The sequence below is a fragment of the Notolabrus celidotus genome, chromosome 11, assembly GCF_009762535.1.
Source record: "Notolabrus celidotus isolate fNotCel1 chromosome 11, fNotCel1.pri, whole genome shotgun sequence".
NCBI lineage: Eukaryota > Metazoa > Chordata > Actinopteri > Labriformes > Labridae > Notolabrus > Notolabrus celidotus.
Genome location: NC_048282.1, coordinates 30,525,311 through 30,549,498, shown reverse-complemented (window position 1 = coordinate 30,549,498; position 24,188 = coordinate 30,525,311). Strand labels below are relative to the sequence as shown.

General features: G+C 40.6%; 2 protein-coding genes across 2 annotated transcripts; one reads left to right on the top strand and one right to left on the bottom strand.

The window, feature by feature from the left end:
* Positions 1 to 241: 241 nt before the first annotated feature.
* cs (citrate synthase) lies at positions 242 to 14,588 on the top strand. The gene is made up of 11 exons (XM_034695201.1): positions 242 to 419; positions 5,805 to 5,855; positions 6,140 to 6,247; positions 7,683 to 7,748; positions 8,097 to 8,228; positions 8,883 to 9,071; positions 9,183 to 9,382; positions 10,233 to 10,362; positions 11,174 to 11,275; positions 11,548 to 11,757; positions 12,528 to 14,588. Exons 1-11 carry the CDS (start codon positions 369 to 371, stop codon positions 12,696 to 12,698), a joined length of 1,410 nt encoding a protein of 469 aa, XP_034551092.1. The 5' UTR covers positions 242 to 368; the 3' UTR covers positions 12,699 to 14,588.
* A 4,122-nt stretch (positions 14,589 to 18,710) lies between these two features.
* si:dkey-190g6.2 (coenzyme Q-binding protein COQ10 homolog A, mitochondrial) lies at positions 18,711 to 24,030 on the bottom strand. The gene is made up of 6 exons (XM_034695931.1): positions 23,807 to 24,030; positions 23,338 to 23,613; positions 21,008 to 21,157; positions 20,728 to 20,920; positions 20,418 to 20,519; positions 18,711 to 20,057 (listed from the first exon to the last, which is right to left on the bottom strand). Exons 2-6 carry the CDS (start codon positions 23,472 to 23,474, stop codon positions 19,890 to 19,892), a joined length of 750 nt encoding a protein of 249 aa, XP_034551822.1. The 5' UTR covers positions 23,475 to 23,613; positions 23,807 to 24,030; the 3' UTR covers positions 18,711 to 19,889.
* Between the last annotated feature and the right edge of the window lie 158 nt (positions 24,031 to 24,188).

The following is a 24,188-nucleotide window of genomic DNA, read 5'->3' as shown; positions in this document are numbered from 1 at the left end:
AGAACAGCAATGCAATATATATATAAAGTAAATACACTTATGACAACAACAATTACGTATATTTAAAGTGAATACATATTTCAAGCTCGTTCTTGAACAGACCCTGATCTTTCGTTGACGTCATAAACCGACACAGTAGCTCTGTCCAATCAGTGCACACGCAACATCCCTTCAGCCAATCAAATCACTATACGCAGTTGCCTCAATCCAGCCCATCGTCCAATCAACACCCCAGCTACTTGCGGGCCAGAATCCCTCTTCAACCTTCTGCTTTCTGGAGGGGCACCTTCAACCAACTCCGCGGGGCACTGGCAGCGGCTTCTTTAGTTGTAAAGATTAAGTGGAAATAACACTTTTACACAGACACAATGTCGTTCCTGTCGGTCAGCAGGCTAGCACCTAAACTCCTCAATTCAAAGGTAAGAAGACGAATAACTAAATCTGCCCAAGGTGTGAGCGTTACATTGAAAGCTAGCTTTACGTACAAGCTAGGCGACGTTCAGCTAGCTTAGCTTTGCTGACCACATTGTGAAATGCTCTTGGGCCAGAGCTGAAGTCCTTACTGTATGTAAAGTTTTAAGAGTAATAGTTAGTTCTTGCGCTTTTAATATGAGTCAGCTTCAGTGTTCTCCTTGAATAAATTGTGAACTTGTGTCTTGTTAGCTAAGTAGCATAGGAACCTGTCTGCCGGCCTGGTGTAGTCAAAGCCAGGACGTGTTTCCTCACCCACCAGGGACCAGACTGGTTTAACTTGGTGTCATTGTAATGACTTTACCTGTTTAATTACCTGACAATGAAAGGTAGATCATTACTGGGAGGTCACAGACAGTATGATTGCTCTCAGAGAAGCTTCAACTTTGTATTTCTATACCACCCTCGTTGACCTTCACGTTAAAATTTTAGGCATCTAATATTGATGAGGCTCTCTAAAAATTTTATTTGTCCTCTTAGATATAGACGTGGCATAATTCTGAAGAAGCACAGGGCAATTGTAAGAAAATAAGAGGCTAATTATAACTTTTTTCTTTGAGAGGTAAATCCAGGTAATCAGATCATTATATCTTCAATTTATTACTCATAATTTGATATTCTTGTTGTGTTTTGACATAATTGGTTCATTTGTTCTCCAAAATGTGAACATAAAATAAAACTGTAGTAACCAATGTGGTAGAGTGAATTCCCCAGAGGATGGAAAGAGTACTAAAATATCCTACTCAAGTGAAAATAAACCCCCAATCTGTTAATCTACTCAAGTTAAAGTATTTTAATTTAAACTTAAAGTACAGGATGCTCACATTAAGCCTATGGAGGTAGGGGAGTGGGAGGAGTACAACATGTACCCCTAAAATATGTTAAATCCAAGTGGCAACATCTGGTCTAAAAATATGAGTGCAATCTGGAAGTGCTAAAAACTGCAGTTCAACGAGGATCCACTTGAGGCTGGCTCCAGAAGTACCAGAAACCACATACACACCAAATCAAAAAAGCTGATCTTTACAGCAGAAATAAACATGTTTAAAGCCTGGCACAAAAGACAAGTGTAGTCTGGATAGTTCATTTCTTGATCGGCACACACTGTACAGGGCGTGAATTTCTTTCTAATGCTGCTAGATATTGAGATTACGAATCTTCCAATGAGAGGCACAGCTGACTTGATTGACAGGCGGGAACACTGTAGCTGTTGGCTAGGAGGCTCAAAGCCCGCCTCCTTACGCCATAATACCTCGACAGCAGCAATATGGCTGCCACCGTCGATTGGCCTCAAAACAGCTCTTCAGAAACAGATGGGTGATGTCACGGATACTACGTCCATTATTAATACAGTCTGTGGTTAAAACACAGTTTCCAAAAAAACTTGTTTTCTGACTTCCAGTGTGAAGTTATTGAATACCATTGCAGCATCTTGTCAGTATTATGGCATGGCTTGCTTGTTAATATGAGCTAAGTGTCACATGATACTCATTTGAAGGAACTTATGAAGAAAGTGTAGGCTTGAAATAAGATTAATTTTTGGACCTGACATGTTAGTTCAGCTTAATTTAAGTGTAATGAGATATTTTGACTAGAATGTGAGCAAATTCACTTGGTAAGATTTGAGATTTTTTGCAGTGTAGACATCCAGTTCGCTGGGTGTCATGCAGTCGATGGAAACCCTGTAGGAAGGTGCAATACTGAAACTAAAAATACTTCAAAAATTACACAAAAGCTACTCAATTCCAATAAGGCGAGTACGTGCTTTTGGGTGTTTTCCACCTTAGATCTCGCATTCTGAATTGAATTACAATATTTCATCCCAACAGGTGATTATACAAAAAATTGCTTGCAATGAAATGTGGAAATTGCATTAAAATGTACTAGGTTGTCATCACCACAGCCAGTTATGAAGCATGCCAACTATACCCTTGTATTGACTGTCACCTACTCCACTGACCTTTCAATCCAGACCACTTCCCCTTAAATGACCCTCATATCAACTTATGTCATCCACTTCAAGTATTCTAATCACTCTCCTTTTGTGAAGACGGTAATAAGTGACTAAATGGCTTCCTTCCTTGACCTCTACACTGTAAAGAGGGAGATATAATGCTCCTGTTATCAGTCTTGTAATTTGGATGATATAGAGTTAACCTGTGTCCCACTCACCCTTTCTCTCTTCTTATCAGTGGTAATCTTTGCACTGGACGATTATTAGGGAGCTGTAATTTCTGTATCATGCACCATGAAATCTTTGGTCTCTGAATTGTGCCTGGAAATCATGTGATTCACACGATTGGGATCAAGGGCAAAATTCAAACTCATGATGGTTTATTGCTCCAGAGAATTTCATGGCACCAGGGAAGCTTAAGCTTTTGTGTAATTGTAGATATTTTGTGGGGGAACAGTCTTTTTAAATGTGCAGAAATGAACTGAATGGAAATGTTGAAAGCTAATTTTTAAGAAGCTTTCCATAGTACCTACTCAGCATAGTTAGTAACATGTCATTTCTAAAGCCCAAACTATGTTCCAATAACACCACAAGTGTTCAAAGTTTCTCCCTGAAGCCGGTTTGTACGTTTGTTCACCTCGGGGAAAGTTTGGTCACACATTTTCATGTTTCCTTCCACCACCTCCTCTCCTCCACCCCTCTGTGCAATGTTGTTGCTCTAACCTCTCTACTCAGCGGGAACCTGGGAGTGACTGAGTGAAACTTGCGCTCTATATTTAAGACTCCGGCCTGAGCTGTTACATAATCTGTCAGCTGTGTAGAGCGAGGGTGGTGACGCGAGGTCACACCTTTTGTTTCAGCTTGTCAGTCCTCCACTACTACCACAACCAGTTTGGCTCATGGGGAGGGGATCCTATTGGGAGCTGAGCCAGCTGCCCCCTGTCTCCCAAACTCCTCCCTCTCCCATTGATAATTAAAGGCATTCAGAGGAGTCCTGTTTAGGTCCTGGGTATCAGCAGGCCTGACTCTCTCTGCTACTGTCACTGAGCTTCCAACAAGATAACGACTCTCCGAACTCTTTGATAATCAGAGCCAGGGTTTTTTTTAATCTCCTCTACACTTCTTGTCTTGTCCCCGTTCCAGCGACAGTCCAAGGCTTAAGAACCTGAACTACATGAGATGTTTTCCTTCTCAGTGGGATTTTCTTTCAGCAGAGCTCAAATCACAAATGCTAAGCTTTTATAGGGGGCAAGGAAACCAACCTTTGAATCCCCAGACTTATCTGTCATTTGGAAATAAAAACAATGCAGATATTGTTGTAGACGCACTGCCTCATGAAATAATAGAAAAGGTGGTGATAGTTAAATAAACCGTTGGAATCAAGCGGCAACCTCCTGCTGCAAGAATTGAAGCCAATGTAATGCTAAAAACTGTAGTTCCTCAAGTGTCCACTAGAGGCTGGGTCTGGAAGTACCGGAAACCACATACACACCAATTCAAAAGAGCTGATCTTTACAGCAGAAATAAACATGTTTACAGCCTGGTACAAGAAACGAGTGTAGTCTGGATAGCTCATTTCTCGATCAGCACACACTGATGAATTTCTTCATAACGCAGCAATTTCAAAGATATTAAGATTACAAGTCTTCCAATGAGAGACACAGCTGACTTGATTGACAGGCGGGAACACTGTAGCTGTTGGCGAGGAGGCTCAAAGCCCGCCTCTTTACTTCACAATCGACCGACGTGAACCGGGTTGTATTTCCGGGCTGGTGCTCGCACCGGTTCGGGGCTGGTTGAACTCACGAACCAGAGCGGCACCCCTTTGTTTTTCCGCTCGCTCGAGCCCATGGAAGAGGCATGTCATGACGTCAGATTTACGTGACCGCTTTTCCCAGCAGCGCTAGCACGAACTTTCCCTCACAACAACAACGATGGCGGACAGCAGCAGCTTGTCTCCTCAGCTGTCCACTGCTTTGCCTTGGAATCCATTAGTCCTTTTATTTGTTCCCTGCAGGACAATGGCGGAAACACGTGTGGTTTGTGTTTTTGATCACGGCAACCCTGCCCCTGACGTAAGCGGTTCACGGTTCTAGACCAGGAAAAAAGTTGGAGCTGCTCTGGAACCGGTTTGCCCGGCCAGGAGCTGGTTCACTCACAGTCGAAACACGAAAAAACAGTTCTCAATTGAGCGCCGGCTCCGAACTGGCCCTGAAACTACCTAGGCCGAAAAGGGTAACACTAGCTCAACATTAGTTAGGTTGACTTCAGCATTTCCAATATGGCTCCCGCCGACGATCAGCTTCAAAACAGCGCTTCAGAAACAGATGGATGACGTCAAGGATACTATGTCCATTATTTATACAGTCTATGATTGGAATGTAATAAAATGTGGATTATTTCTCAGGACAGATTTTAATCGGTACTTTATATGGGACAGTACATAGGAGCTTGTACTGGGATTTTAAAAAGTGGTGTACTTCTATCAGAAACACAGAGTAGTAGTATTTTTTGTGATGCACATCAATACTAGGTGTGTAAGCCCATAACTAGAACATGGGCCTCTCACATGTTTAATCACCCAGCGTGTCAAACTAAGCTGCAACTAGACAGGTAAGCTGACTCGCCCTGGATTTAAACCTGGGATGTCTGCAGTGCTTCTCAGCTTATTCCTAAATTTGACCTGAAAGAAAAGGGTGTGTCAGACCGAGGTTTTTCAAGCACACACATTGTGCTGTTTTGTGGAAGTTAAGCAATAATTGCATGAATCACGTCTTCAATCAGTTACAAGCCTGGAGTACGTAAATCGACAGCTTTGAGTCAGCAGAGGAATGTCGAAAATGTCCCACCAGTAGTTACTTGTTGCAGGTCGTGTCTCTGTAGTGGTCTGACAATTCATCTCAGTTTGTTTTCATGCAGATTAAGTTGAATTAGAGTGGAAAGTCAACACCAGCCAGGGGATACAAATGGAAGTTAAATCTGATGTGTTATAAGAGCGGATGCCCAGAAGAGCTGCGGCTACACACAGAGGAGAAATGAAGTGCTTGTCAATATGTCAGAAAGGATTAATGTTTTACATCCATTATTAATTGCTGGTGATGACATTAATCATACATTGAGGATAAGTGGTCACGAGTCAATGTAAATTGGTCAGAAGGACATGTACCAGTAATTATAATATGAGGAACTCTGATTGATTTTTCACTGCTTTACACTATGTGCCGGATCAGAAGCTGAAAGGTCAGGTGTTTTATTTTGATCTGCCTGGGTCGTCTCAGGTCCTGTGTTCACTCTGGTGCACTCTGGTTATAGCTTCGTCATTCCTCTCCTTGTTGTGTCACTTATACTTAAAACGTTGTTTCTGTGTGTTTTTCCACAGAATGCCACTTCCTTCGTTGTGGCTGCCAGACATGCCAGCGCATCAACAACAGTAAGTACACTCTGATCACTCCAAGGTTGTCTCTGCCTGCTTCAGGTTTCAGACATAATTAATCTGGAGTAAGACTGAATCTGTTCACCATACTTTGGAAAGACTCTGGTTTCCTTCTGTGTTCCCTGGAGTATAAATGAAACATGATGACCTTTTGTGCTGTACACATGATTTTTTCCCCCTTAAAGGTTGACATAGATCGTGGGTTGTAAACTCAGTAAACATTAGAGAAATGTTTGTATTCATCAAGCCAAGGTCGTGACTGATTAAGTGTTGTTTTACAGAATCTGAAGGATGTTCTGGCAGACCTCATCCCCAAAGAACAGTCCAGGATCAAGAACTTTAAACAACAGTATGGCAAAACCAACATAGGACAGGTTACTGTTGACATGGTGAGTAACTTCATGATTGATAAATTAGCTTAAGTGCTGCATGTGTGAACAAAAGGATTGGAATACAATTCGAACCACACACACACACACCAATGACAAACAGAGCTTCTTTTGATCTACATCATTGCTATCTATGCAGGTCATCATGCCCAGTATAGATTAGAGGTGGCATATTGGCCTCAATAATCTGTCTAGGCCTGCCAAGCTTCTGTTAGCACGGTGAGGTCAACACCCTCAGAGGTCACAACATGAAGCTGTGCTTTCAGCTGAGTCACTCAGGCCTGTACTGTACACCACAAACATCACACTGGTGCTAAATATACACACTCTCACACACACATTTATAGACATCAGTGCCACAACTGTGTCATCCATATAGTCCATAGTCATTAAATAATTTGACCTCTGATCAGTTTTGATTAGCTGATTGATTACCTTCAACTGTGATCTCTACATCTTATGTAAATGGATTTATTATTAGCTCAACAGTATGATAAATAATAGGAATGAGGTCATATCAAGCTTTATTTATAGAGCACCTTTCATACAAATCAAATGCAACCCAAAGTGCTTTACAGCATTGGAAACAAGAAAGAAGCAGAAATAAAACGATGGCAGGACATATTAGGGGAAAATAATAATTATTAAAATAATAATTAAAATTAAAATAACGTAAAATAAAATAGAGACTAATAAAATAGAGACTAATGCACACCAACAATAAAATATGTGTAATTAGAATAAGTTAAAGCATCAAAGTTAAGAATACAAATAATTAAAATAAATAAATTAAAAAACGGTAAAGATGAGAGTTGAAAATAAAACTAAGGCTAAAAATATCAATAAAATAAATAAATAAATGAATAATTAAATAAAATAGAATAAGATAACAGTCAGTATTACAATAAAAGGTAATAGTAAAATGTTTATTGTGTGTATATATCATGATATATACAGCACAGACAAAAGATGCATAAACACAACAATAAAACATATTTTTTAAAGTCAAACCCTGATTTGACTTTTGAATATAAAACATGTAGGAGTCAATAAAATGAGAAAAAAGCTCATGATTAAGACATGAAAAGCGGTATGGAACAGCTTAGTAATAGAGCCTTTAAAAACCAATCAACACAAACACACACACCCCCGCAACGCAAGGCTCAAAAGATATTTGTCAAGGTTTCCTTTGAAAATGTTTACTGAGTCCTTCAGATCCTCAGGCAGACTGTTCTAGAGACTCAGGCCACAGAAGCTCAAGGCTGATCCCAAATGTTTATGTTGCCTGGGAGGCTGGCTGCAGAGGATCTCAGAGACCGGCTTTGTATTTGTCTCAGAAGCACGTCTGAGAGATGCTCTCACACAGCTAAAGGAATTAAATATCCAATATTAACAAAGCCCCTCATGTTTGTTTGTGCTTGTTCTTTATCCACAGGTCTATGGAGGTATGAGGGGCATGAAGGGTCTTGTGTATGAGACCTCTGTGTTGGATCCTGATGAGGTCAGTATGCTGCAGAAGTAGCACACAATGTTTGAACTGTAACAGTAGGTTTATATATTGAACTCCTTTAGCCTTGTGTAGATTAGTCCACCTCACAGACACTTCTCTCCATTACTGTCTTACTAACACTGAGAGCTTAACAGAGTCAAAGTGTTGATGCCGTCACGTATCTTGTTCCCAGGCTGCCACATGGAGGGAGATATTCAATTAACCCTGTTTAATCAGTAGAGCTAGAGCTCATGATGGCTGTGAGCCAACACTCACTTGGTGCTGCATTTCAGGATAATTTGAATATGGATTTGCTCACAATTGGCTTCATTTTCTCTCTCTCTCTCCATTCATACACAGGGCATCCGCTTCCGTGGCTACAGCATCCCAGAGTGCCAGGAGCTGCTGCCTAAAGGTCCAGGAGGCGCCGAGCCACTGCCCGAGGGTCTCTTCTGGCTTCTGGTTACAGGACAGGTGCCCACTGAGGAGCAGGTGAGTGGGATCAGAGCCCTGGAGCTGCAATTATCATAGTGCTGTGGAGTCTGCATGGCCATCTGTCAGAGCTGGTGTCAGATTTTGTTCAGTACGTCCCTCAAATGTTTTATGATCTAAGATTGAATATTGAAAGTGAATAAAAATATGACAGAGTAAAGAACTGGATAAGATCTGAGCCGTGTGTGTGAACTGTTGGCTTGTCATGAACATAAACAGGACGGTCACTGAGACGTTTTGCAGCTTAACTTTGGAGGATAACTTTGCCCATTACGCAGGACTTCAGACACCATCTGTAACTACAAAACAAGACAGTCTCGGCATTTAAACAGCCGTTTTATTGCTGCCCACTATCTCCCCACAGGGTTATACGAGGACAGCTTCACTGATAAGCTCCCTCCTTTCTGCTGACTACTACTTTCCCCTGAAGGAGCAGCTTCCCCCTCTTTATCTTTTGTCCTTTGGATGGGCTGAATTCTAATGCATGTGCTGTCAGCGCTGCATTAGATCTGTATTTTGACAGTGAAGCAAAGTCAAAACTCGATCTGGGACTTTTTCTGTAGCACACATTGTCAACCACCTAAAGTGTAGTGAGCAAGAGAGCAATTATATCGAGTTGTCACCCACTTACACTGTGTGTTCCTGTCCCCTCAGGTGAGCTGGGTGTCCAAAGAGTGGGCGAAGAGAGCTGCACTTCCCTCTCATGTTGTCACCATGCTGGATAACTTCCCCACAAACCTTCACCCCATGTCTCAGTTCAGTGCTGCCATCACAGCTCTGAACAGCGAGAGCAGCTTTGCACGGGCTTACTCTGAGGGAGTCCACAAGACCAAGTACTGGGAGGTGAGTGAACATAACCGCCAAAGTTTTTGTAGCACAAAACCATGAGGTAAATATATAAATAAATATAGACTGTGTTGAATTAATGCGTTCCTTTCCACCTGCTTGTCTTAGTTTGTGTATGAAGACTCCATGGACTTGATCGCCAAGTTGCCCTGCATTGCCGCTAAGATCTACCGCAACCTGTACCGCGAAGGCAGCAGCATCGGAGCCATCGACTCCAACCTGGACTGGTCCCACAACTTCACCAACATGCTGGGTTACAGTGACACTCAGTTCACTGAGCTAATGAGGCTCTACCTCACCATCCACAGGTATGACTTCAGATATGCACATCAGATTAGGAGCTAGAATAGATTTTTCACTCAGGCCTATTAGCCTTTTGGAAGTTTCTGTGTCTAGTCCACTTGGATACAAAACATTGAAGCTTAAAATACATTCAATTTCAAACTGAGATGAAATGTTTGAAGCGCTAGACACCATCTCAAACAGTGGAGCTATTTCTGCACTAAAGGTCTAAGATGATACAGATTTTTATTAGTTGACTTCAACATAAAATGTAATTATGTTTAAGTGAGGACACTTAGTTCTAACACAGTCTTGAGATAGGAACACCCAAGGTTAACAGCATATCATGTACAGTCTTCAAAGGGTAAACCAACAACACCATTGTAAGTGATACGTTTGATTTAACCAGCTTTCCAATACTGGGCTGATATCACACGTCACACTCAAATGTTGAGGTAAATAAACCCTCTTGTTGAACTCAGACTCACTTGTAAAAGTTTATTTTAATCAGATGTTAGCTTCATGGTTTTATATTAGTAGGACACCTTACATGAAGGCATCTTGGTCTTGGTAATTCAGGATAGTTATTTAAATTCCCCAGGAGCACACTGGTGTAGTTAGTTACTCCACTTTTTTCTGCTGCCGTCAAGAATTTGTGGCCACTCTCAGGATGTTATTTTACACTTGACCGAACATGTTCACGCATCAAAGTCAAACATTATCAGAATCAAGACACAACTGTGTTTCTAAGTCCTTATTAATGAGTAATCATTAACTCGTCTTGAATTAAGCGAGTTGGCATCATTTCTAGATTAAACTTAAATTTCCAGCTGTGTGCAACATGAATATTTAAACAGTGTTATTGTTGTTTTCCAGTGACCACGAAGGAGGCAATGTCAGTGCCCACACCAGCCACTTGGTGGGCAGTGCTCTGTCCGACCCCTACCTGTCCTTCAGCGCTGCCATGAATGGTCTTGCTGGTCCCCTGCACGGTCTGGCCAATCAGGTTTGTCCTGAGCTAATTATTACTCACATGTGTCAGCTGCAGTTTCTTTAGTTTGTGTGAGGCACTGTGTGTCAGCTCTTCTTAAGGAGTCTCCCTGTTTGCCTTTTTACAGGGAAGAATTTGTGAATGTGTCAGATCATGAGCACAAGTGTAGATTTAACAGATTCCAAGTAAAGGCTTAGGTTTCAGGATCCTGGTTTTGGGGCTGTCATAGCCACACAGATTTTCATCATACCTTCATTTTATGAGCTTTTATGTCATGACAATCTACTGTCTCTGCAGTGAAAGAGCACCCAATGAAACTTTTCATGGTCAGCTCTTTTCACAGTTCTCATGATGGATCACTTTACAGTTTTTTCACCTTGCCACAAAAACACGAGTCGGCACGTCAGGTCACAAAGAAGGACGTTTTTAGTCCTTACAAAACAACCTTTAAATCAAATGACTTGATTTAACTTGTTTGCATTACTTGGAAAGCTCACAAGATGTCAAAGTTCCAGCTTAAATGAATTAAGCCGATTGTATTGTTAGTTAATTCTTTGATCTGCCTGTTGTACAGTTACACAGCACACAAGCTGCTTTAACAAGCACTGGAGTTGAGTTAAGGTGACAGGTTTGGCTCTTGTTACTCCTGGTTAGCTGAAGATTTTGACACTGTCAGAATAAGAAAGTAAGAACACTTTAACAATATGCAGACATTTCCTCTCACACACAGACAGGAGTGTGTGTGTGTGTTTGAATAGGTTCTCTAGTTTCTGTTGAATTCTCCTCCTGCATTATTAACCTGTGTCATTTCTCTTGCGTCTCACAGGAGGTGCTGGTGTGGCTGACTGCCCTGCAGAAGGAGATGGGCGGAGAGGTGTCCGATGAGATGATGAGGGATTACATCTGGAACACACTGAAGTCTGGAAGGGTAAAGACACACAACTTCTACTAACTTTGAACTGACACTTTGTGATCCAAAATGAAAGGAATGGCTTTATGCATCATTTTACAAAATATTTTCTGATGCAACTGGAGACAAATTCACCAGACTCTCTCCCTCTGTTGTCCCTTCAGTGCCACAGCTTTCTTACATTATGCATGTTCGAAATACGCTATGCAAAGATTTCAAGGAGTAAAAGAAGTGGGGGGATACTTGTATAGTTCAGTATTAGGGGAAATTCACACTGTCTGTTTTTATAGGTTGTGCCTGGATACGGCCACGCTGTCCTGAGGAAGACTGACCCACGTTACGCCTGCCAGCGCGAGTTCGCCCTGAAGCACCTGCCCAACGACCCCATGTTCAAGTTGGTGGCCCAGCTTTACAAGATTGTACCCAACGTGCTCCTGGAGCAGGGCAAGGCCAAGAACCCCTGGCCCAACGTGGACGCCCACAGTGGAGTTCTGCTGCAGGTAACAAATTAGGAGCTTAGCTTTTAATAAGAACATGACAGCTGGGGATTTTAGATACCAATGCTTAACACATTTATTTGTATCTTATGTATCAGTTTGCAGTACCATGAAAGAGTACTCAGAAACTTGATTTTATCATTTTAAGTAGAAACTTTAGAAATTAGGTTTGTTTACATTTTTAATCAAGTCTCATTAAGATCAGTCAGCTCTGCAGGGATGCTCTGCTACATGTGCTGCAGACAGTGCTGAAAGGAGTGTAAACTCTGGAGCTGGAGCACCCTTTTCTAAACAAACTACATGATTACAACATTTTTAAATCCTCCAAGCATCGTTTTTTTACGTCAGATGTTCTGTAAAGAGAGGTTTTCATATCGGCATTTTGGAAAACATACATCTTGATATCAGTATATTTGAAACCAGACATTTTTTAATCAATCAGCAGAGCTAGACTCAAGTTGAACACAGATCTTGTGCGACTGTGTGGGCAGAGAAAGTGGGATAGATGGAGAAATAGAGAGATAAATGATATGCATGAACAAACAGAGCAGCAGCAGCAACAACAATAGAAGCTATAGACTAAGTTTTCCAACGGTGTGAAACTAGCAAAACAGCTTAGTCATAAAAATAAAATGATAATACTTTAAACAGTTAAAGTCAAAGGTCTATTTTTGTCTGTAATGACTGTAATAATAACACAGGGGAGACTGGGAGTATTATTGTTGAAGCTGTGGAAGCAGATCTAAGTTCTAACATTCCCTCTCTCTGTTCAGTACTACGGAATGACTGAGATGAACTACTACACCGTGCTGTTCGGCGTGTCCCGAGCTCTCGGCGTGCTGGCTCAGCTTGTTTGGAGTAGAGCTCTGGGCTTCCCCTTGGAGCGCCCCAAGTCCATGAGCACAGATGGACTGATGACACTGGTGGGATCCAAGTCAGGTTGAAGACGCACCTGAGAGGAGTTTGGGGGTTAGTGTGAAGGGTGGGAGGAGTTGGAATTATCAAGAAAAGGCAGACAAAAAAAGTTGACCCCCTGTCATTTCCAACCCCAGGGATACAACGGGATTCAAAGAGACAGTACGCTTTTAATGTAATTTCACAAAAGAAGGGCCTTTCAAAATCATCACAGCATTAGTGTTATAAGTGTGTTTAGTTGACCACTGATGCATTGAGAGCTGAAAACACACACACACACATAGCCCACAGTAGGCCCAAAGTATGTACCATTAGACGTCTGCTAGATCCCCCCCCTCCCCGTGCAGTGCCTGTATTTGTCATCAGGCACCTGATCTGACTTCTAGTACGCAGAGGCATTCAAAGGGAATTACGGGAGGGAATAAATCATCCCACATTTGTTTAAAGATCTACAGCCTGACCCTTCTCCTGCTTTTTGGCTAACACAGAAATTAGTTTTAGGATCTCCCAAAGGAAGATATATATTTTTTTCATCTTAGTTCCTCCAGAGCAATGTCCCCCTGATCCCACCCAGACCTTCCATGCGTCTCACTCCCATGTATGAACACTCCAGTTTGGAAATAAAGGTCCTCACATGTCAAACTAACACACTGTTCAAAATACAAGTTTAAAAAAACAAAACATGAAGACCAGTTAAAAGATTACTGCCCCTTTAAATCTTAGATCTCCCCTCTTTCTCCCACTTTTAGTACGTCCGTCTAGTTAGCGATGACCTGTATTACCTCTATGATCAAAATAACTGTCTTATCTTTATAATTATTTTCCCTCTGCTCTTTTTTCTTTAACGCTCTCCTGCTCCCCCACGTGTCTCTGCTCTAAAGGGTTCCCGAATGGTAGAGAATCGGTAATAATGTACAGTAACAGTAATGAAGATTTGAGCGAAGGGTGTTGTAATTTGCAGCCTGTAATAAATCCTTAAGAGCAAGCTTGAATAAAAAGTGGGATGTATTGGGCTTCGTTATGAGCGTCGAGTCCTGTCATATGAGTGTGTGTTTGTTAATCCCCACAGGAAAGCGCTTTAAACATCTACTCCAGAATGAGCACTTGCTTGATTGGATTTCCTAATTAGTAGCAGTAGAAACCCTCCCAGGTTGATTGAGTCTCCTTTGACCGAGGTTTTATTTTTTTGGTGTTGAATATGTATAAAACGATAATCTTTGGGTTCTCATTTTGTGGTTTTATTTATACTTTGTGTACATAGGTATATATATGTATAGCTTGAATGTATGAGCTCTGTGCGATCACTTGCTTGTAATAACCACAATGAGTATCACAGTTTACCAACATTGCAGTGGCGTCGGGTCTCACTGGTCGCTGCGAGATTCAAAGAACAAAAAGAACAAACTGCAGCTATCTTGTATATACACGATTTCTTGCCTAGCTCTGTGGGCCGAGCTGGTGCTTGTTTTTTTCCTTCAGGTTTCACTTGACCGTTTCAAGCTTGCTCTTAAGTACTGGGTTTGTCAACACTCCATTTTTATGTAGCTTAAGCTCCTGCGTCTTCTTTTCAAACTTCTCTTGCTGTGTTCGTCAGTAGTTCACTCAGATGTTCAAATCTCTCCGCTCTGCTACTTCCTTCTGGCTGTATCACAGGATGTGTGTGAGTGTGTGTGTGTGCGCGTGTTGTTGTAGTGTTCTTCCATGTGGCGGGGTGTTTAGAAAGATGTGGTTATTTTGATCGTAGAGGAGCATAAAGGTTGTACATGATAACCGGGAGAATTTAAGTGCAGACTGATTCATCAGAGAAACACTTTGGGGGGACGGGGCTGGACGGGTCAAAAGGGCAAGAAAAGCTTGAAGAGCGAATATTGGAAAACCTAACAAAAAATGGAAAATAATAAAGGTTTTTATTAACACTTCTTTGTGTCTCTCTTCTCTCACTGTATTTGTATTAAGGTGCAGGTTTACACACAGCAGGAAGTTCTACCATTAATTTGATATTTTTAGATAATGAAATTTAAAGCAAAGTGCTAATGGAGGATGTATTCATGTTTCAGCTTGCCTGTAATGTTTACCAGGTTGCAGGTGACATATCATGCAAAATTGACTTTTTAATGGTTCTCTACCTGAAATATGTGTCCCTGGCATGTCTACAAACCCCCCGAGAATGAAAAAAATCCCTTCTGCCCCTGTTTTGATTTCTCCACCTTTCTGTAAATGTGTGTGAAACGAGCCGTTTCAGACTTCCGTGTTTTTGTTACGTAACAACAATATCCGGTCTGTCACGGAGTCAGAGCTCAGAGCTTGTTCAGCCCATAGACTGTATAAAATAATACTGAATCCCCCCTCCGTTTTTCATTACCTGCACAAATGTGTGCTAACAAGAAGCTTAGGAGGGAGGCATGCTAGTTGTAGGCTGTCTTAATAAACACAAAGCTCGGTTTTACTCCCCACGTCTGCAGATTTGAAGATCTAGTGGATGATTTTTATTTATCATGGATAAGTGCTAGCGCTAGTTAGCATAGCCACATAGCTACATGTTCGTAGCTGTGTACCAAGACACACGTCTACATACTGATAAATAAAACAACAAGAAACACTAAATCTATGACCAATCGTTCAGAAAGGTCCTGCTACAGGCGCCTCTCCGTCAGGATCAGATTCAGAGGGTTGAAGTAACGCGATCTCTGAGCAGCCGTGTATATTCAGCCAACATGTAAACATTAGATCAACGTGCTGGAGAGCCGAGGCACATCCACTTCCGGAGGGGGCGTGATCAGAGAGAAAACAGAGTGTTCTGAAGAAAAGGACTTTTCAGGCATGCCAAAATCTGATTTAAAATGTTTTTTTGAGCATAAACTTTAAAGACATGTTTTGGGGACCTCTTAGACCAATATATATTGATGAAAAAAGCGTGATATGTCACCTTTAATAATATGAGAAAATGACTTCCACTTTATTTTTTCCAGCATAACAAAAATAAGATTGGGGTGCTGGTGGCCTAGCGGTCTAAGCGCTCCACATAAGACCTTGTTGCAGGGGTCGCCGGTTCGATTCCCAGCCAGTTGACCATTTCCTGCATGTCTTCCTCCTCTCTCTACTCCCCAAATTTCCTGTCTCTCTTCAGCTGTCCTATCAAAAAGAGGTAAAAAATATAACTTCAAAAAAAAGGTATAAAAATGTGAGACTTTCCCAAAACCCACCAGGGGGCTTGTAGAGCGGCAATCTCTATTCATAATACACACAGTTTTATTTGTAGGCATAATAGTGTAACAAATGTATAACTTTTATTTAAACTCGATAATTTACTGAGGTTGCCCTCATTTACAGTGATGTCGAGTTACACACAAGTCAAACACAAATACACAACAAAATACAAAATACAAGGTAAAAACAGGAAGTGATAATGATAAAAATTGAGAAAATCTCATAAAATACATAAAACAATAATAAGTTAGCAGTGAACACACTGTACACAATATCTAAGTTTGTACCAATATTAACACATTATGACAGACTAGCACAGTATTTGGCATCAAGGCATCCTGAACACCCATCTAATGTGTAGTACTTGGCCTTGGGTTGCCATCAATGATAACTTTAAAGTGCAAAAAAAGGGGACTGCAAAAAACAACATGTTACCAAAATTTAATTCTTTATTATTTAAAAATGTTGCATCTCTGTTATCAATCAATCAATCAATCAATCAGACTTTATTTATAAAGCACTTTTCATACAATGACATTGTAACACAAAGGGCTGTACATAAAAACAACTTAAAATAGAATTAATTAAAAAAAAGATCCCAGCCCCGACCCCGACCTCTAACCCACCCCACAATCCTAAGGTTAAGAACACAATATATGCAACAATATTAATAAAAACAATAAAAATAAAATAAAATAAATGAAAAATAAAAAAGAAGTTTCTGAACGAACTGAGGAAACGCTCTCATGATATCTTAATGAGGAAACACTGGAGGAAAAATAAGATGTCATCATAAAAATAAAATACATTTGAAATATAATAAAACCCTAAAATATTAAACCATTAAAAAACAATAGGATGCTATGCTTAAAAAAATAATAATAAATGAATAAATGAAGTAGAATAATAGTGACTAAAATTTGAAATAATAATAAAATAAATAAAAACTGTTGAGAATAAAAATAAAACTCAATTAAAAGCGAGACTAAACAGGTAGGTCTTGAGTTTACTTTTAAAAATATTTATGCTCTGTGCTCAGTCTCAACTGTGTCCAAACGAGAGCTGCTTGTGTGTTTCAAAGCCTACCCAAATCCTTCTTCTACAGATGCTGGTGATGCAAATGAACATGTTTGACTATGGGGTGAAAAGTTGATCCATCCGTCAATGTCACCAAAAACCTGCTGAGTAATGAGACTGAAACAAAACCTGTCAAACCTGAAAACAGAACATTTCTGAAGTCTTGTAGGAAAAGTTTTCACAGAGCCCCTTGAACGAAGAGAGGAGATTTTACTGCACAGCACCCACACACGACAACCTGAAAATAAACACATCAAGCTCTCCTTTCATTCGATCATGAATCAGACTTCACACTTTAACTGTTTCTTGCAAACTCTGTTAGTCCCTTTATTGTCTTAAAATCACATTTTGAAGTGTCAAAGTAATCTCCACTGGATTACCTTTGATTATTTCAAATGTTGTAATTCAGTGTGTTCCTCTTTAACAGGACAGCTCTGAGCAGGCCTCTCTGTTGCATAATAAATACAATTGATGTGATCGAGAGAGCAGATCCAAGGTCCTCATGCACCACCTCTCCTACGTGCTGGTATTAATAACTGTCCCACATACCATCACTCCACTCTGGTTTCTTGTCAGTCAGCTGCCTGTCCCCTCTTGTCGCTGAACTCATGTTCCCTCTGCCTTTGTGCATTTACAGTGACAAAGAAGCCTCTGCATGTATTTTATTATAACTTTAAAAACTTCTTCATGCAGTTTGATCGCTAAAATTTGAAGAAATGACAAAAGAGCTGCACACAAAGAAATTCCACCCGTCTTTTTTTATTTAAATAACAGAGCTCTGAGATACACCCACAGTATTTACAAAGGAAAATACATTTTAGCTTGCAACAAAAAATAGTGATTGAACTGCAAAAATATGGCATTTTTATTCTACTGTAGAAGTCTTCAGTCAGCGATTGTGTTTCCGTACTTATTTACAGACTAAGCTAACACTGTGAGGCCAAAGGTCAGAGTAGGAATAGGGCAGGAGGAGAGCTGGAAGAATGAAGGGACTGAGGTGATCGGATTATTCTTCTGAAAGTCTTCAGGTTTCAATCGACCTCTTCAAATCTGTTTTTATGATGTACAGAGTATTGGCACCTACAATAATAAAACTTGGCATAAAACTCAATCTGAATACTTCATACTGAAAATGAAACCTTGAGCAGAAGAAAAGAACTTTGAGCAAAGGTGCATTCTTCAATAATGTAACTCTACTAACAGTATGAACCGCATGCCTGCAGAGAATATGGTATAAAATAGAGCTGCTCTATTTTACAGAAGATATAACACTCGAAAATGGCATTTTTACAATCTTTAGAACTGCTCCTTTATTTTTTATGTAACAGTGATTCAATGTATTACACAAACATTCTTCATGCATCGATGATTTATTCTCCCTTCACATCAGTTTCCCTTCCCCGGCAGACAAACCACATCAACTCTAAAAACCAAAATCCAGCTTGAAAAGTTCACAGTTTTTGGAGCATGAGACTTGGAGAATGTGTTTGTAAGAGTGGACTAATACAAGGACGTATTCATCCACTGAGAACCCTGCCATCTTTGAAAACAAATATGATCCTATCACTTGATGAGCCCTCTATCATGGAATAATGCCTCAGGCTGTTTATGTCTGGATAATAACTGCCAACTAAACGTCGTCATGTTCCAGCAACAGCTCATGTCTGTGACTGTTTGCTTTGTTTTGTTACATTAATGCATCGTAATGTATGTTCATAAAAACCAAAACATCCCAAATAAGCAGCATGAAGCCGACACAATGAAAAACAGTGATGCTTTATTCTACAGCCCAACAGCAGGATTCAGACTCACAGCGTACATTACAGAGGAGTTCACCTCCCGATCACCTGCAGGTGGACTTTAAAATGCAAAGAGCAGAGATTAAAACATCTGCAGGTATCACTTTTATTATAAAACAGTGTTCTTGGTTTAATTTCTAGTATTTTACACTACTATTCAGTCATTCCATGGGTTCTTTTTGAGGCTCTAGTTTGTGCAAAGTTACTGCAGCTTTAAGTGCGTCTTACTGCTGGGCTGTAAAATGAGGCATTACTGAAATTTGCACGCCAAGTCTCAATGTCCAAAACACAACTCTCACAGCACAACAGGCAAGTTCAAGTTAAAGCATACTTTTTAAAACCTAAATGTCAATTAAGGACTCAGCCTACTGGTGCCTTTGTTTCCCTTTACGCTTCACGCTCTCCCAACACTCTGAACATGGCACATGAAACTCCAAACCCCCGTAAAACAGCTTAAATGTGCGTGTAACCACTGATGGATAAATAAGAATGGATGAAATGATTTATGCTTTTCACGACTACAACTTAAAGAATATATTAAATCTTCGGTTGAAACAAAAAACAGCAAAAGTAAAGGCAGAGATTATACTTTCTAATACAGTATAATGAGCTGATTCAAGTGTGACGTGAACTCAAACCTGGACACACTTTGACTTCATGCAGTTTCAGTGTGGAAGGAAACCTTGAGATCACAGTGAACTATGATCACAGTGAACTAGTTTGGAGCAGATGTCTGTGCCTTTACTTAAAAAGTGTGGGTTTTTTTCAGTGTCACTGTGCTGTCTGTTTAAATAATAGTCAACTCTCTACCATTGGTAACATGATGTTGGAATTATTTACTGTTTCAACATAAATACATCTTGAAACTGCGTTAAAGCAAGAGTAATGGTGGATTCCGTCTGCTGAACCAGAATCCCATATAAGTGGAGGTAGACAGAAAGTGAACTGACGTAACACGAGGAGGTGGATACGAGTAAGATCATGTCGAGGCAGAGACTCCAACATGATGCTTACAAGAGTTTGGATGTCTTTGTAGCGGAGGAGAAGAGCTTGCGTGGTGCAGGGTCGTATGGATGCGAAACGTAAAAAGGTTGGTGTGATTTTTAAGGCCAGATGAGAAAACTGCGGCTGCTGAGATCACGTCTGATGCACCTCGTGGAACATCAGCTCTCGTGGGATGCGAGTCTCTGGGCCGTAGAGCTTAGAGGCTCGCCGCTCGAACGCAGCGACGTTCTGCTTTACGACCTCGTCGAAGAACATGGTGGCTAACTGGGAGTGCAGCAACGAGCGGAACTCAAAGGAAATCTGCAGAAAGAGGAAAGATTATCTCTTTGGTGCATGTGGAGAAAAGAGGTGAGTCATCAAAGCTGGCTCTTGGTAAGTGTTGGATGGGATTAATGCCACTGTGTGTACAATACAGCAGGCAGACAGCTCAGCATCATCAGTGAAAACAAGGGAACAAGAGTATTTATGTTATGGTATTTGATCGTCAGAGGACAGTTTCTACTCTGCAAAGAAATAAAACCACCACATAAAACCATCTGTAAAAGCATTAAATGCCAGGACAGGGCCAGGACTACACCGTCTGCTACTTGAAGCTTAATATGACTTGAAAAGTATTAAAAATATGTGTCAAGAGAAGCACAGAGTATGTGGGCTACTTACTGAAAAATCTACGGTGCAGGTGCGAGGGTAGCCGGGAATGCCAGGACTAAAGCGCCATATTGTCTCAAGGTGATTGAACAGCTTTCCGTCTGTACACACTGCCTAAAAAAAAATCACAAAACACACACACTCTGATGACTCGAACAGAAAGGATTCACTCTGACATGAATTGTGTCGGTGTCTCAGAGGGATTTGAGTTCTTGTTGTTTTAATTTGTAGCACCACGCAGAAACTGTCAGCAGTCACAAATGTAACAAAAACACATCACACGTTCTGTGACTCAGAACTGTGATAAAGTGAAGCTTCTTACTTTGACTAGATGAGGCCGGACACAAGTGATCATAGACGTGTATCTCTCTACCACTGGAGGGAATCCCACTTCCAGTTGGGCTTTGGAGTGGCCGGCTCTTTTCATGACGGTCTGGGACTTCTTACACCAGGGGACAAAGTTCTTGTAGTCGTCAACGTTGGCCACGACGTCGTACATTTCCTGCATAGAGAAGCTACGACAGAAACATCGCTGGGTTAGGAAACAGGGAATAAAAACATACATAGGTGACTTTATTACACGCTCATAGTGGAAAAGTTACCCAAGTATCCTCCGCTCTGAGTACTCCTTCCTTTTGTTGGTGAGACTGATGAAGTTTCTGCTTTGAGGAAGGGCGGTCATTGTGTCCCAGTCGTGAAGGCAAACCACTCGGGGAGTCCTTGTCATCAAAATGCCACATGATGACAAGTGTCTGCAAGTTAACAGAAAACAGCATGAGAGTTGTATTCCAGAAAGAACACAGACATGGTCCTCAACAAAAAACATAAAGCCCACCATGTTCCAGGTTACAGCGACCTGACACCACAGAGAACAGACGACCAGCAGCTAATGGAAGGTCTCTGTGTTGGGAGTGTGTGCTGGTGTTTTCTGAGCAGGGCCTGTTGTGCGAATGGAAACAGGTATGCAATAATAACACCCACTCAGGCTCGTAGCACCACTTAGCGGCCTGTTTTCCTGGAGGTGGATTGTAGAGTCTTGACAAATGTAGTCTGACTACCGACTAATGACTTGTGATAAGAGCAATACATCATGACTTATTGGGAAGTGCTGATGGAAGAACGGCGACTTTGTCCTTTATTAAAATGGATGTGAATACTTACAGTTACATGATACTGAGGTATGTGGCTGTGGAACATGAATCCATTCTGATTTCTGTCACTCTTTATGTTGAGTAATATAGTGAAAGTCTCTCTTGTTTCCTCTCATGGACCTTCAATCGATGCAAACTATGTGAATTATTTTGTTATCAATTAAATCACAGTACTCCTACAATCAATACAAGACTGTCATGTCCTTATGTAGCTTTTAGTCATTTTTAATCATATGGTGCTATTTGTACTTTTCTTTTCTTCTCTTTTTTGTTTGTTTGTTTGTTTGTGTTTTGGTTTCTCCTCTACCTTCTTATTCTGATTTTATTTTACCCTGTTTTATCTTTGTTTAATCTTGATCTTTTTAGGGAGCCTTTTTAACATCTGGCAAGGGACTACGGATGTAAACTAGCCTTTTGGCTAACTGTGGCATATTTACAGAAGTGTTATGTAATATGCATGGTCCTTTTAAATAATAAATAAATAAATAAATAAATACATCACTATGCGGGCTATATCAGCTGGATTTAGTCAAATAAAAGCCTGATATCCATACGATCAATGCATCAATATACTGTTGATCTTATGCTCCAACATTAATATTTTTTTAAAATGATGCAATTTATCCAGGCAATAACTTACCTTACTATCGATTCATAAGATAGAAGTGTAGAAGAGTATATATCTCTTATATTTACTATATTTAATGTAATTTGTTTATTCACCTTATCAATATAACTATTATAATGATTATTTTTAAACTATTATTATTATTATTTTATTGTATTTATTTATTCTATATTCACTTTATCATTATTCTTATATTTTTTATTTTTAACTATGAAAGCACATTGTTATATTCTCCTGTCTCATGTTGTAATCTGCTGGAACAAACAAATGGGGATCAATAAAGTCTACTTTTCTATCTATCTATCTATCTATCTATCTATCTATCTATCTATCTATCTATCTATCTTATTACTGTCTGATTAGGATCAGCTGTCCTGTGTTTGTGTTCAGTATTAACATGTCATACTTGCACCCATCAAAGCTAAATACAACTGTTATGATTAACTTTATTATTTCAAATAATAATAATTTCTTATAATAAAAAATCTATATAATGCATTGTAACTAGGGGTGATGATTGCAGGGTAGTTAATAATACAATAACCAATACATAGCTCCTTATAACAATATAATGATACAGCTATTCTGTGGTTATTGAGAAATCATATAATGACACATCTTGATGTTTATTAAAGAAGAATATGAAATGTCTGTTAAAGGTTGAGGGCAGGATCAATGTCAGTGGTGTCACTGAAAGAGGACACGAGGTAGGGATGCAGTGGATCTAACAGGAGGGAAATCTGTTTGGATCTTTGTATTATCTTTTAATTACAGTGTTGATATTTAGAGATAACTGCATGGTACAGACATGACAGTGATATCTTGCCCTTACAATCATTTGTCCAGCTTTAGTTGTCAAGAGTATTAAAGACAGGTGACTGACTTTGGTCTATATGACTAAGATGTAAGTCTCTCTTCTGTGTAAGAATCCATTTTAAACAGACTCATGTCCCAAAGTCCCTGCACCCTCCTCGACAATCCCCCCTTTTTAAAGATAAGAACAGAAACTTGACCCCCCTGACAGAGTTAGCCTGTAACCTTATCACTCCATACCGCTCGATCCAAAGGGGGCACCGTGCCGACCCCTCTGTATTGAAGGACTAAGCTGTATGTCGTTGTAATAATAGCCTTGAAGAGTTCGTGACAGACTCACCTGATGTTCTGTCGGATGCATCCTCTAGGTACCGCTGTGCGACACGAGCGAGGCGAGCCCACCGTGGCGATCTGAAGAAAGTCACTGAAGGTCCGCACCCCCATGGGGAGCCGCCGAGCACCGGCCGCGGCTGCCATGAAACCGGCCACTCAGTTAGAGCTAAAAGGGGGGGTCCTGGGTCTGAGAGGCTGGGCCCGGGGTTTGGTCCAAGACCGGGCAGAGGGATTCAAGGTCCAGACACCCTATACTAAAGGACACGTAGCCAGTTCTGCCTCCCTGAAATAAAGATCATTTGTTGACTAAAGCTGAATATTATCGCTTCAGAGGCGCTCGTACTGTCAGCGTCACCAACGTTAGTGACGTAAATCAACCGCTAACGTTAGCAAACCTTAGCGCGCGACGTTTCATAACAAGCCCGAGCAGAACGCGACAAACGGCCGCATCTCTCTGTTTAAACAGCGATACTCACATTACACCGAGTCTCTACAATCACACTCAAACTAAGTATAATGATGTAGTGCCGTTTATGGTTTCCATTATAATCAAAAACAGTCGAAGTACCGACGACCTTCTGCTGCTAAATAAAACGCCGGTGGGACAAACTGTTCCTTTCTTCGGCCTGTTGGTCCTCGGTAAGCATCAGCGGCTCTGTGGTGATGTGCTGCCCTCTGGTGGTTTGGAGGAAGTTCTTCTTCTTCTTTGTGGTTAATGGCGGATGGCAGACTGAATTATAATGGTGCATAGCGCCACCTACAGTTAGGGGTTTGTAATTCAAGTTACATTCTTACGGAAGAGGATTAGGGCCACTGAAAAAAAAAAATGAAGGTACATTTTTTTTAAATTATTATTCT